The sequence below is a fragment of the Macaca fascicularis genome, chromosome 5 (assembly GCF_037993035.2).
Source record: "Macaca fascicularis isolate 582-1 chromosome 5, T2T-MFA8v1.1".
In the NCBI taxonomy this organism is placed as follows: Eukaryota; Metazoa; Chordata; class Mammalia; order Primates; family Cercopithecidae; genus Macaca; species Macaca fascicularis.
The window spans coordinates 113285857-113301382 of NC_088379.1; the positions used below are offsets into that span (position 1 = coordinate 113285857).

The window sequence follows — 15526 nt, forward strand, 5'->3', positions numbered from 1 at the left end:
GCTAAGTGAAAGCAGCCAATCTGAAAAGGGTACGGACTATATGATTCCAACTACATGACATCAATTTTGCAGTGAACCTGAAACTTCTCTTTAAAAAAGTCTGCTTTTTTAAAAAACAATACAAAACAACAAAAAATTAATTCAAGATGAAAGAACTGGATTTTTAAGGACACTCTCCACTATTTTTCCTGAGGAATAGATGTTCTTTAGAAAGAAACTTCAATTTATATTTGGTCTTACATGATATGTTCAGTAGGGAAAAAAAGGCAGATATGTCGATCAAAGCCACATGACTTCATGAAAGACCTAGGTGCTACCACTCAACCAATCAACAACTATGGGTTCTGAAAACCTAAAAAGAACTATTCTCTTACATTTCTCCTAGTTTCTCACACATCCTGTTTCCTCAAAGACAGAACAAGAGACAGTTCAGCAGTGGCTAAATATGTGCCAAAATCAGGCTCCTCCTACTGGTAAATTCAAAGTCTCTGTCCCGTCTAATAATTAAAAAATAAATAAATAAAAGAAGAACAAACATCAAGGAAAAGAAAAAGAAATGTTAAAATCAAAAGACAGACAAGAAATAAACACTGCTATACACAATAGCAAATTCAGCCAGCTGCGCTGCTCCTCGGGTGCAGACATGAACGGCATTTTCTGGAGGCCCCTTGTCCCTTCAGGGTCTCACTGTTCACAGGAGGAAAGCAGAAAAGTGTGTGAGGCACAAACCCAGCACAGCATTAGACACTTCATATACCTGCCAAATGTTCTGCAATTAAGCTTCCAGCAGGCACCCATAGCCGAAAGCTAACTATTGTGTTTACTGAGGGTAAATAACACATGAGGGCATTAAAAAATAATGGTGAAAGAAGAATGCTCCACCAGCTGCTTCTGTGTGCTCTTTGTAGATACAAATATGAATGATACAACCAGGTACTAATGGGGCAGATTATTTCTAATGAACCCACACTATAGAGGGCATGTCTTAAATTTTGCCAAGGAGTTCAAAGCAGTGACAAGTAAATATACATAGTTTATACATAATACCAGGAGGAGAAATCACATATAGAAGAAAAAAAGGACTCTTCCTTAAATCCAGCATGAGATACAGCTTATCTTCCAACTCCAGAATTATTTTAATACATTTATTTTAAATTATAAAATAGCAGCAAAGAGAACTTGGGAATGAGAAAAACAAATCACCCTGTATCCCAGATATGGTTATCATTGCCATTTTTCTATCTTCCCTTTGATCTGGTCTCCATCCATAGGCACATCACAGGACAAATGGTAGTTTAGCAGTCTGTACAAAGCCTATTATTTCAAGTAGAAAATAATAATTTAGAGTCAATCTTTCCTGGAATGACAATATGATGCGCATTAAGTGAACTACACATACATTCTGTATGTTCAATTAGCTTCTTGGATATGTAAAGCCTCCAAAGATGCCTTGAGGCATACAGATTCCCTGCAGCTACAAAGTAAAGAATTGAAATCCTCTATACTAGGGGGAGAAAACACTAAACATAACAAGTTACACAAAAAGTCAGGCACTCATTAGGACTTTTGTGAGGAAGAGTATGATACGGTTTCACTCGACATTTACATATTTACATAATCACAAAGCTTCAGGGGCATAACATCTTCAAAACCAACAAGATACAAAAAGCAACAGGGGTCTATAGGTCAGTTATTTCCAATATTCTTATCACTAAGAATATGAAGTAAAAAAAGAGGGCAGAGGCTGTTTATATTTAAGATCTGAGTTCCAATTCTAAGAGTGCAATCTTAAGCATCTTACAACGTGTCTCCCCAGTTGTTTAAAAAAAAAAAAATACAGAAAGATACACACATACATGTTACAGGGCTGTTGTGACAATCTAGTGACTCAAAGTACCTGAACAGTGGAGGATAACATTAGTGAGAACTGACTACACCACCAGACATTGTTCTAAGGGCTTCATGTGAATTTTAATCCATTAATCTTCACAAAGTCCTACTTATGAAGGCAGAAGAAACTACTGCTATCCCCTCTTTACAGAGGAAATCGAGGCCCAAGAGAGGTCAACGACTTGACCCAAATCCCTGCAATACTGTCTTTCAATGGACTTAACACAAAAAGAATACTCAATAATTAGACTACATTTGCTACATGCCAGGAACTGTTTAAGCACTCGGCATATATCAACTCATAGAATCCTCTGCACAATCCTGAGACAGGCACTTTAATTATTTCCCATTTCACAGACGAGTGAATTGAAGCCCAAGAAACTAGACTATATCTTCCAAGGTCATATAGTTGAGAAATACTGAAAACTAAGGTATTAAGTATTTTGTCACACAAATTTTTCTTATTTTCATGATTTTATTAAACATAATTCCCAAGTTTTTAATCAGCACGTGATCTTTCAATGCGTTGCCAAGGTTCTAGAGAAAAATAAAAGATATTCAATATTCCAGTTAGGCCTAAACAGTTCTACTAAAGACAAGTAAGCAATTTGCAACCGACTGTTCCAAACCCTGCCACTGTGAATAATCAAGAACCTCCATTTCCACTACTGAGTATCCCTTAGCAGGACACGCAGCCTGGGAACAAATGACAAAGGACTCCAGAGAAGAGAAGAATCTCATTCTCAACTTCAATGATAAGAAAAACTCTATATAAAACTTTCTTTGCCATCTCTGAAATGTATATTATTGTAAGGATGCGATATCTTTTTGTACGCTGACTATGGGGCTTGACTAGTCTTCCCTAGGTTTACTGCTGAAAATTGTCACAATTCTAGAGAAGCAGAGGAAAGCATGCAGCAGACACATCTTCTGATTTTTACTGGCTACAACAAGGCATGTTTAGCTGGTTTCCTAAACCAGCATCCCTAGTTCAGCTCACAAAGACTGAAGACCAGCAGCAGTGTGCATGGCCCAACGCAATGCTCCAGGCGCAGGGCTGGGGCTATTCTCTTCCCTCCACCCCGAAGCCCCCACAACACCTAGAGCACACTCAGGTGCGTCTCTGCTTCCTCTGAAGAGATGTCCCAAATAAGAACTCTGCACTAACGAATATTTCCATAGATGATGTCTAGATGTCTACCATTACCTTCCAACTACATCCCCAAGTTAAAAAAAAAAAATGTACAAATAATTTGCGATCAAATCTGTCTCCAAGGTAACTATTTTGAACACGAAAAGGACAATATCTATACTGTAAGCCCCATCAAATTACTGAAATGTTTTGTGCACTAATAAAGTTATTCATAATTGAGCATAAATTTTGTATTAATGTGCTACTTTACATGTATTAACAAAGGTTATAACCACTTTCTTTTCAAGAAAGGAAATTTTTTCATTATTTTGTTTTTGAGTCAAAATAACGTTTTCATTAGAAGCATTTCATGAAACTCTTCCCTTTTCAAAATTCACACCAACAATATTTTTAAATGGATTTTAGCCTCACAACTTCAATACAAAATTCTTCTCATACCTAACCAATGCCAAAATAAGCATTCAAAAGGTTGCTACTGTTTTTCTCTTCTAAAAAAGATACATAGAGTGAATGTTTTGGGAATTAATGCAAAAATAGCATGAATCAAGAGGAACTGGGAGCATCTGCTCAGTCTGTGGAAATGTGTTACACACAGATTCTATGTGTAAAGACAAAAGGACTCAGTCTCTAACAGGAATATAAAAAGAATCTTAAACATGCAGATGCTGCCAGCTTCTAGCACATTCCAGTGACAAATCTCAGTTTCCAAAACCACTACTAAACATCTGAAAGGAGCAAAACCACCTCAAAGTGAGACAAGATATCTGGACAACAGAAAGTTGAACTCCCTGCCACATGAGCTATCCACTTTATTTGGGATTCATTAGGATTTCCACAGACCGAGCTATTAGAAACAACGTGCTCTTCTTCAATTTGTACATATAAAACCCTTTGTTTCATGAAATGTCCTTTAAAACACAAATAGATCCCAAGTCAGGCCAGGAAAAAGTCTGCACATACCTGGACACCTCACCTCCAATCTGAAAGCTCCAGTCACCCAGCACTGAAGGGGGCTCAGGGAGGTCCTAGGAGTCCTCCTGAGCAGGGGATCAGTAAACGACCTACACTCTACTATTAATGAGAGGTGAATTCTGTAACCTGTAAGTCTAGAGATATTATAAATTTATAAGTATTAATTTAATTTTAAAATGTAACACAGGGTACCCAGAACGTTTTTTGTTTGACTTTGACAGTCTAAGATCTAACATATGTTGTATCTAGAAACAGACAACTGTTTTTGTTTTCACCTGGAAACTGGCAGGCAGGGCAAACAACCCGCACTACATGAAAGTGGTAGCTCTCGCCTCTCATTTTAATCTTCCTAAAGAACTCTGAACATGTTAATACAATGATTCCACATTTTAAGTTTTCCTTTAAATACTTTCTGTACTTTTTTCTTGAGCCAAATCTGCCCAACAGATTTGAACACAAGGGCACATTCATATTTTTATGTAACTATTAAATTTCTATTATCTAAACTACATGCATCCAAAGCATGAACACCAAACGACATTCTGGCAACACTTTAAAACTAAGCTGCAAAGTCTGGCTTTTATGTGCAGCATAAAACCCACTTAGAGCACTAAACCACCATTTCTTAAAAAGACAAACCTTTAAATAATTTATAGCACTAGTAAATCTAAAGTTCCTGGTAGATTTTAAAACAGTATTTAAAATATCACTTTAGATTAAAACCAGCAGCAAGAAGTCTACTTCCTTATGTCATAACAAGCCAAGTTAAAATGCAATACTAGCAGGCCATCTAGTGACCAATTTAGGGTCTAGGAAAATAAAAAATCCTGATTTGTTAGTGTCTTCTATTTTCTTAAATAAATACATACCAAACAAAGAAAATGAAGATGCTGTGAGAAAACGCTGAGAAATGCAGTCTTTATATGAATGACCACTTTATCTATCCCGATTATATTACATAGTCACAGTGAAAGAGAAGGCAACCCAGAAAATGACAGAGAATTCTTAACTTTATGTAAAGTACCCATGGTAACCAAAGGACCCATCATCCCATATTATCCATTGTACAGCATACTAAAAACATTTTTCTTGGACAATGAAATAAATACTGTATCTTACTGAAGACCATTAAACTCTTCCAGTTACAATTCACTTCCGAAGAGTCTCTCCAAAGGAATACAGAGCAACAGATAAAAGCAAACTCTACCTACCACTATTATTTCCATGAAGACAGTGCTTTTCAAACACTTTCATTCTCTGGGAAGTCCCAGACTATAGTACTTTCTTCTCTCTAATAAAAAGTGGTATACAATGGGAAATATATACAGTGTTTGGTCTTTGTCCTCAGTTCTTGGCACAGAGCTCCTAAAACCCTTGAAATCCCCTAAGTGATCAATGTGTCTCTGGAGGGCTGAGGAGAGGACTCTTGGCTGAAGACAGCTTCATGATGGCAGCTGGGACCAGAAAGTCCAAGTCACCATCACAGGGTTGAAACTTTCAGCCTCACTCTTCTCCCCTGACCTCTGGGGAGCAGAAAGGCATTAGAGAGATTGAGTTCAATCACCAATGGCCTATGATTTAATCAAACATGCAACTTAAAGCCTACATAAAAACCTCTAAATGATGGGGTTCAGAGAGCTTCCCGGTTGGTGAGCACACGGAGGTACTGGGTGGGGGGTGGGGTTGAAGATCATGGAGAAAGCATTGAAGCTCTGCCACCCCTTCCCTGCACATCTCTTCCATCTGGCTGTTACTGAGTCTATAAGAAACTGGGAGTAGCAAATAAAGCATTTTACTGAGTTCTGTGAGTTGTCCTAGCCAATGATCAAACCTGGTGTGGGGACAAGGTAGGGAGGTAGGAAACCTTGGATTCATAATCAGCCAGGCAAGAAAGTGGGTAGCCTGGGCACCCCATTTGGGCTGGGATCTAAAACAGGGCAGTGTATAGGAGTGAGCCCTTAACCTGTGAGGGCTGAGCTAACTCCAGATAGCTAGAGTCAAAATTAAATTGAATCACTGGATACCAGATGATATCAGAGATTAAACAAACTGGTTATTGTGAGGAAAAAAGTCTTCAAAAGTCTTACAAAACTAAGCTTGAAAAGGGGATAAAATGTACTTAGCTTATTTTAGAAATAAAGTTGTCATTATATATAGTATAACCCTTTACCACTTAGATTTACGTTTTAGGACTTACATAAATCATAATTCACTAGGCAAAATGTGCCTCTTTCCAAGGAAAATTAGATAACCCACAAACACCTTTCTTATTGCACTTACACAGAACAAGCATTTCACACTAGCTGGGCACAGGTATGAGCAGTTTATTTCTTTAATGAACATTCTTTCCAACCCAGATAGTGTTGTCTTTGATCTGTTCAAGTACTTTAAAAGTACTCAAGAAATAATCTTTCTAAGGTCAACAAAATGCCCATGCCGCTTCCATTTCTTAATCCCAACTACAGTTAGGGAACAACTGATCAAGGAATGTGAAAGAGAGTCAGAGAAAAGATTCTATTTCAGAAATAAACTAGAAATGGAAAGAATCTGGATACTAGTAAGGGCAGTGTAGTAGAAACATGAGTGTGTAGGCTGCAGAATCAATCAGAACTGTGTGCAAACCTCACTCTCTCTAACTGAACTATCTGGGAGAAATAACTTCACCTCTGGAATCTGTTTCCTCAGCAGCAAAATGAAGATAATTATAAATACTTATCAGTTTCAATGTAAATTGGATGCAACAATGCCACTGCAGTACCTAACACAGGGCCTAACATATAGTAAGAGTTCAACTGATAAGTTACTGTTGATGGTCTCCATCTCTGCCTGTGACGGTTAATACCGTGTGTCAACTTGATTGGATGGAAAGGATACAAACTACTGATCCTGGGTGCGTCTGTGAGGGCATTGCCAAAGGAGATTAACATTTGAGTCAGTGGGCTAGGAAATGCAGACCCATTCTTATCTGAGTGGGCACCATCTAATCAGCTACAAGCATGACTAGAATATAAACAGGCAGGAAAATGTGAAAAAAGAGACTGGCCTAGCCTCCCAGCCTACACCTTTCTCCCATGCTGGATGCTTCCTGCCCTCAAACATCAGACTCCAAGTTCTTCGGTTTTGGAACTCAGACTGGCTCTCCTTGCTCCTCAGCCTGCAGATGGCCTACTGTGGGACCTTGTGATCATGCAAATTAATACTTAATAAACTCATATATATATGTGTGTGTGTATATATATGTGTGTATATATATGTGTGTGTATATATGTGTGTATATATGTATATATATGTGTGTGTATATATATTCCATTAGTTCTGTCCCTCTAGAGAACCCTAATATACTGCCCATGGCATTCTCTTTCAGCACACACGTTTATATATTCTTTTACATAATGCTGGTTAATCTAGGACCCCTAACCTTCACCTCCCTACTCCAAACACATACTCTAAAGCTGCATAGATTTAGTTATTATTCCTTGCTTTAAAGCAACATGGTATGTGATATATTCACCCCCTTCACCTCCCCATCTATATTTAGATTGTACTATGTGTCCTCCCATAGCCCACCTTTGGAAAACCTAGCAAATGTCTTTGTGATAACAATGAAGTTGAATGAACTGAATTTGCTAGCCCTGGATAGAGGGAGTTCGATATGAAAAGTACACATTATAGCAAGTCACTTTGCAATGAAGTACAGTGGGCAAATGCACAACTGGCATCTCTAAGGATAAACTTTGAGCTGAATGTCAGGTATTCACTGGTTTCTCCATGTGCCCTAATGCCCACTGGGATTCAACTTAGTGAGAAAAACAACCAAAAGAAAATAAATGCCAGATATAGTTGTGTGTATATGTGTATTTCTTCCTTCAATTGCATTTTAAAATTCTACATCATAGTATAACAGAAGAGAAATAAATGAATCTATATATGGTCATTCTAGCCTATACACTATAAACAAAATAACAGTGGTGAAGACCAAACATTAAGGTCCATGAGGCCGGAATGTTTATTGCTTAATTCACTGCCACATCTCCAGCGTTCACAAAAGTGCCTACCACATATAGCGCCATCGATTAAATTAACTAAAAAAATCAACTAAGTACAACAGAGAAATACGCATGCTTTCATTGGGAAGTGAAGTCATTTATTCAGAAAACCATGTAACAAATATTGAAAAGGAGGGTGACACCAAAAGAAAGCTATCAAATTAAGTAGGCATTTGCATTTCTTCTTTTGTCACCACCCACCTTTAAGATAAAAATTAACAGTTTTTCAAAAGAAAATTTCTCTCTCCTAAATGAACACAATCAGAATCCCTTACTGGATGTAGATTTAATTACATCTCACTTAAGTGTAAGGAGAACACTCCTGAAAGTAAAAGCCAGAGGTGAAAGAAAATGACTGAAATTCTAGAGGCAGAATCCAACATGTCCATGAACAAGTTTCTTCATTTCTCTGAACCACTTCAAATGTTTACTGTATGAATAAAATTAAACAACATATGAAAAGAGCTTAACACAAAGACCATTTGGAAAACTACCACAGTAATTCAGGTGAGAGATAGTTGGAAGCTAAATTAGGAAAAAAGGCCATTTCTCCAACTGAAATAAACAGAACAAGTTATTTTAAAAGACAACATACTACATATATATGTCCCTTATAATAAGGACTCAGCAAATGTTAATTTCTTATCTATCCTTCTTTTTCAATGAAACTGTCCAATCATCAGATTGTCTAGCAGGCATAATATAGATTAGTATCCATATGAAAGGAAGAACAATTAGCATAATCATTAATTAGGTACAAATAAATTAGGAGAAAGGCATTAACTAAGACCACAGAGATAAGACAAGCAATAGCACCAAACTATGAAGAATTGTGAACACAAATCATCTCTCCTCTTTATTTTATCTTATTTTCAGTGATGTATTTTATTTTATTTCATTTTTTTATTTCAGACAGGGTCTTACTCTGTCATCCAGGCTGGAGGGCAGTGGCACAATCATAGCTCTCTGCAGCCTCAAACTCCTGGGCTCAAGAGATCCTCCGGCCTCAGCCTCCTGAGTGGCTGGGACATGCCACCACACCTGACTACTTTTTAAAAAAATTTTTCGGAGACAGAGACAGGATCTCACTATGTTGCCCAGGCTGGTCTGGAACTCCTGGCCTCAAGCAATCTTCCTGCTTCAGTTTCCCAAAGTGCTGGGATTACAAGTGTGAACCACCACACCTGGCATACAAATTGTCTCAATTCCATAAACAATGGGAAAATCAGTAAGTGTTTTAGAGCAAAAAAGGGAAATGCTTCGACTACACTTTAGAAAGATGATTTTGTGAATATCATAGGATGGACAAAAGGGCACACAGAACTGGAGGTGTGGTAACCAGTTAGCGGAATATGGGATAGTATGATCCTAAAATCACACAGTGTCAATTTACCTTCAGTTTTTAAACCATCAGAGAAAAAAAGCAAGATGCAAAGTCCTGTACATCACAAATACCACAGGAATCTGTATTTTCATTATACAGAATTATAGTTAAAAACCAACTGAACCCTGAATACAATGTGGAATCCTGGATTGAATCCTGGAACAGGAAGAACGTTAGTGAAAAAATAAGTGAAGAGCTGCAAAATTTTCTCAAAACCAAGTTTTGTTTTGTTTTGTTTCAAGAAAAACTTAAAATTATCCTCCTCCCTGAAGAAAAAAAAAGAGCTTATACATAGGGAAAGTGTCAAACCCAAAGGATACTACTCTAAATAGGGCCCCAAAGAAGTGATTACGAATTTAAAGTGAGAAAGATGGGAAGAAGGTGGGAGAAACCTGTGGCATCCAACACAAATCAAGCTTAATAATCCCATAAATATGTCTGAACTATCTGGAATTTATAGTCAACGATTAATAAGCCCCATAAAATTATATAAAATGGTATCTATTAAATATGTACATTTTTCTGAGATTTTATAAAACACGAATCACTAGATATTTTAAAAATCAAAACAAATAATAAAACTGTATAGCCATCCCTCAGTATCTGAGGGGAATTGGTTCCAGGACCCCTTGAGGACACCAAAATCCACAGATGCTCAAGCGATATAAAATGGCACAACATTCACATACAATCTACACACATCTTCCCATATACTTTACATCATCTCTGCATTACTTATAATATCTAATACAATGTAAACATTATATAAGTAGTTGTTACATTGTATTCTTTTTAAAATTTGTATTCTTTTTCATTGTTGTATTAATTTTCCTGAATATTCTCAATCCATGGTTGTTTGAATCCACAAATGTGGAACCCACAGATATAGAACCCCAGATACAGAGAGTCAACTTTGTAACACTGATATGGCAAATTTCAAATTAAAAAAAGATAGGCTCAGTATACAAAAAAACTCAAACAAAACTACAATCAAAATGAAAAGGAAAAATACTAGAACTATAGTTTCAATAAAAATGAAATGGATTTAATATCTATGTCTAGAAATAGAATTTTATACAAATTTCTAAGAAAACAGCAATGGAGTAAAACTGAAGAGAAAGGATAAACAATGCATTGAAAACAAAACAGATTTCAAAAGAGAGCATCACCTAACAAATGAAAAGGCCAGCCAATCTACAATCATAAACTTTCTTGAGCCCATTGCAGAACTGAGGTGAAAAAAAGCAGTGAGATGAACTGCTTCCAAGTGACAAGTCCCACCAAGAAAAGACCAGGCACATGAACTGCTTACCTTTAGCAGAACATGGGAGGAAGAGGTGGCTACAATAAAGGCAGGTAAGAGGAAAAGAGCTAAAATGTCTTTAAAACTTTTAAAGGCTGAGTGTGAACTAGTGTGACAGGCTTAGTACAATTGAGGACCGGGGGTACCAGACACAAGGGGTCCTGAACTCACTCACAAGCACGCCTATGGCAGGTGCTCAGAACATAAATCAGGAGGAGGTCTAGAGACTAAAAAGAGTCTTCCTCAGTGGGGCACAGGCAAAAACCTATGCTCACTCACCAGACCCTTCTTTCATAACCACAAAAGCCTTAAGCTAATGAAAAAGGAAAGGAAACCCTCAAACCTTCCCAGGGTCTTCTGTTTCTGGGGGAGGGGTGGAAGCAAATATGGTCTGCCAAAAAGAAGGAGATGAAGGAAATCCTTTTGGGCCCAAGATCCGGCATTCATACAAACCAGGTAGCCAGTACAAAACAGATACAAAACACGCTAATGCATGTGAGGAAAAGAAAACTCCCTTCCAAGCCTCCCAGGGTGAAAGCAGAGATTAGCTGTTACGCAGGGAGAGGAAGAAGCACTGAGGAAAAACCCACCTCAAGACTCAGGAGCACACAGGTCGCGCCTTAGACTGAAGTTGGGCCAGGAAACTGAGAATCATCACCACTTCCCAGTCATGAGCCTACCACCAAGTGATAAGCCACAGCAGTATGCTGCTGAGAAACGAACAGGAAGAAGACTCCTTCTGTGGTACAGGTATACAGGGAACACTGAGGATGAAGGAGGAACACTAAGAAAAACCCAAGAGCAGGCCAGGCCCCACGCTAAGTACAAGGTAGAAGAGCCCACCACTGCAGAAATTTGAAGCCTGTGATGCAGTAAGAACAACTTCATAAGGAATAAGGACTGCCAAATCCAGCTGAGGGCTAAATCAACCTACTACGATAACAGTATGACAGAAAATGAAACATGCCCATGACATAAACACTACCTCAATCTCTACTGTACATCTAGACACAATGTGCATTCACAAAACATTACAAGATACACCAAAAAGCAAGAAAAACTACCCACTGTCGAGAGATATGACAAAGAAATCTCAACAAAATGAGATTCAGAAATAACACACATGTTCAAACCATAAGGCAGGATTTTTTTTTTTCTTTGAGGCAGAGTCTCACTCTGTCACCCAGGCTGGACTGCAGTGGTGTAATCTCAGCTCACTGCAACCTCCACCTCCCAGGTTCAAGCAATCCTCAATCTAGTACTTTTTAACTGGGATTAAGTTAAAGGATCTAATGAAAAAGTGGACAGCATGCATGGAGAGATGGAGAATTTCAACAGAAAAATGAATACTGTCAAAAAAAAAAAGTCAAATAATGAGAATTGTTTTTTAATGATTATCAGAATTTAAAAATTCCTTCTATGAGCATATGAATAGATTGGATACAGTTAAGGAATCAGCAAACTTAAAAATCAGTTATTAGAAATTATCAAAGCTAAAATGTTAACAGAAAAGGGATGAAAGAAACACAGCATCTAAAAATTGTGGGACAATATATTATTTAACATATGGGTAACTAGAGTACCAGAAGAAGAGTGAAAAAGGCAAAGGAAATACTTAACATGATAATGGCCAAGAGTTTCCAAAAACTAATGAAAAAAATATGTATCTACCCAAGCAGGTTGGGGAATTCTAAACAGGAAGAAAAAAGACTTAATTAAATACAAGACCTAGACACATGATATTAAACCCACTAAAATCCAAGGAGTAACAGAAAATCTTAAATTCAAACACGCAAAAAAATCACACAGAGGAACAAAGAAAAGAATTACATTATACTTCTCATCAGAAATGAAGCAAACAAAAAAAAGGAACATCTTTAAAGCACTAAAAGAAAAAAAAAAAATCTGTCAATGCAGAATTCTATGCCCAGTAAAAGTATTTTCTAAAAATGAACAAACAGATGAGAAAGACTGATAAAAAGCCTTTCCAAATTCATTCCCCTGTGCCTCCCAGTATGCCATGGACATAACTGAAATCATGATTTCTAACACACTTCCGAGGAGTTAAACACTCTTATGTCTGTTTCTATCACTTATAATGTAAATTCCTCAAGGATGGAGACACTGCTGGTAAATCTTTGCATTACTAGCGCCTAGGACTGTAAAATCTACAGTGGTGGGCTTTTAATCAGTGTGTGGTTGATGATGGATGATGAAAGAATGGACGCTGGGACAGCTTTGGAGAGATGAGAAGGAAGCTAAAAGTAGAACAATAGGATTAGAACAAGAGTGCAGAAGTCATTTAAAAAGAAACCTAGAAGGCAGCGATGACGAAGCATAAAACCTCCTGGGATGTCTCAGTGACCTGCAAATAATGATATCTGAACAGTAAATACAGAGAAAAACATCAGAATATATCGATTTACATTATTTATATTTATTCAGCTACAATGTTTAGATAAAATAAAATAGGAAGCAAAGTCCCACATTATCTACCTGGTAGATATAATGTGGAAAAAAATCAAAGGCTAAATGTTTATAATATATTCAGACAAAGAAATTTCTTTAAAGTTGTATGTCGAATATATCCAGTAAGACAGACTAGATGAAAGAGGTTTATAAGATACACTAGATGAAAGAGGTTTATTACAGGATTTTGTAGACTAAGAGGAGGTTCAAACTCCAAAACCCACAGTTAGGACAGAATGAGGAAAGATGGTACCTCATTTTCTGTGTACCCCTAGGTCAGGACTGAACAGCAAAGGGTGGATGCATGACAAGGTGACAGGGTAATCACTGACCCAAGACCTCTACCCACACGGAGGCCAGATCCTCTCCAACTACAGTGAACTATGTGACCCTCTAACGAAAAGGGGAAAGGGGACTGAAGGTAGTATGGACAAAGCACAAGGGAAAGAAAACTTCTAAAAACCCAGACTAAAGTCTGAAGGAACCCTGCACTTGTTAGTGGGCCTGAGTACCCTGGAGAACATCAAGCCTCTTCATGCCTCCATATGTCCAGGCACCCAAAGGTCCTTATGTCCTAGAAACTTACATCCTCCACAGGTCCCTCTCTAGAATCCACCCATAAGGAGATCAGCATGTTATCACAAGGAAAATGTGGGCGCTCTAAATGTCTAAGAAAACTTAACTACTTTGTATACCTCAAATTGAAAAATATAACACTATCAAGTTACAGGACTGAGTAATCATGGCTGGATTTTCTGTTAGGTATTTTTCTGTGGTAAAATTACTGGTAAAGTACAAGACTGTTTGACTCCTAAGCCTCCTGAGGTTTATACTGATGGGGATATTTCATATACCGCACATTCACGGTGTTCCCCACAACACCTCACACTGACATACAGACACAGAACACCGCTGGCATTTCAAAGCATTTAAATTAAAACGTTACTCAACATTAACACCACCATTTTTTTTTTTGGAGGGGGAAGATTATGAGAGAGATGTAATTTTTCTCTGATGATTCCTTCTTTCGTCTTCTCTTACCCGTTCCTGTAGAAGTTCCACAACTTGCTGGACACAGTCATTTACATCACAGGAGTCTGTTTTCAGCACCAACTCAGGGGCTTCTGGCTTTTCATATTCAGAATCGATCCCAGTGAAACCTGTGAAAGGTACCAGATAACAGAGTAGGGTGGAAAATAAAATTAAAATTGCTTTGTTTTCTCAGCGCAGACCTCTGCTACACTGAAGTTAGTATCTGCGCTGTCCTCCAAGTCACAGGATTATAGTAATGAAGTGTCTTTCTTGGGAGATTTCTAATTAAACTTTTTTTTTTCCTATAATGGGGGCCATTTTAAACTGCAAAACTACCCAAAATAGCATAAAAATGTAAAAAATCTGGCACCAAATAGGCTGCACAAAGAAAAACTGCTTATGGTTTGAGAACTAAACCCAGAAGGTAAAGTGCTGCCTGGTCGATTTTCGCTGGGAACTGTGTCAGGTGTGTCGGACGTGCTGCACTGACCGTGAAAGTGCCAGGAGTATTGATGTGGAGATTACAAATAAATTTTGTCAAGTAGGCAAATTCATAAATATCAAATCCACAAATAGTAAGAATCAATTCTACTACTTTTGTCACCTTTTTTCTTTCTTTTTTGTCTTAAAAAAATGCCCAAGTTGCCTGTGAAGATATACGGAATTAATACCAGGTGATTCAAAGCATCTCAATTTCTCTACAGGACATGGACATAAAACCAAACGTGACAAGATTATTTTCTTCTCAGTGCAAAAACAAACACTAAGTCAATCTGTCCAGTATATTCATAAGAATTATCCGTGGACAAATTGAAGCTCTGCAGGCTTCTTTTGCCATCAGATAACAAGTGTTAAGTCAAATCAACTACTATCTGCTTAAACTAGACATAAATAAGGATAGTAAATAGATCACAAAATAAATTACACAATCAAATATAATTTTAGTAATAACCACTATTTAGATTTTTCCTATGGTATATGTGTTACCATATAACTGCTAAGAAAAGAGCAAATAGATGACAATTTCCCAGAGAAGGTTAGCCGAGTTAAAGATAGGCTATTCCTATCTTATACCCCTGACCTTACCTCACACGTAAGTCATTCAAGGCTTGTCTATCTTGGAAAGCCTAGGTCACTCTTAGGTTAGAATGGTATGCATGAATTTAAAATCATTACCATTAATATTAAGAAATGCAGCTAGCAAAAGACTTCAATAATATATACTACAAACCTACAGCGCACTTATTTCATTTTTTTCTATTTCCTATTTCTAAGCA

General features: G+C 37.5%; 1 protein-coding gene across 5 annotated transcripts in view; it reads right to left on the minus strand.

Moving 5' to 3' along the window:
• Positions 1-15526, minus strand: part of PAPSS1 (3'-phosphoadenosine 5'-phosphosulfate synthase 1) — a 103641-nt gene that overhangs the window by 51422 nt on the left and 36693 nt on the right. For all 5 annotated transcript variants that reach the window (XM_005555626.5, XM_015450723.4, XM_015450724.4 and 2 more), the window contains one exon: positions 14259-14377. In XM_005555626.5, coding sequence (XP_005555683.3) covers positions 14259-14377 — 119 coding nt within the window. The remainder of the gene's footprint in view (positions 1-14258; positions 14378-15526) is intronic.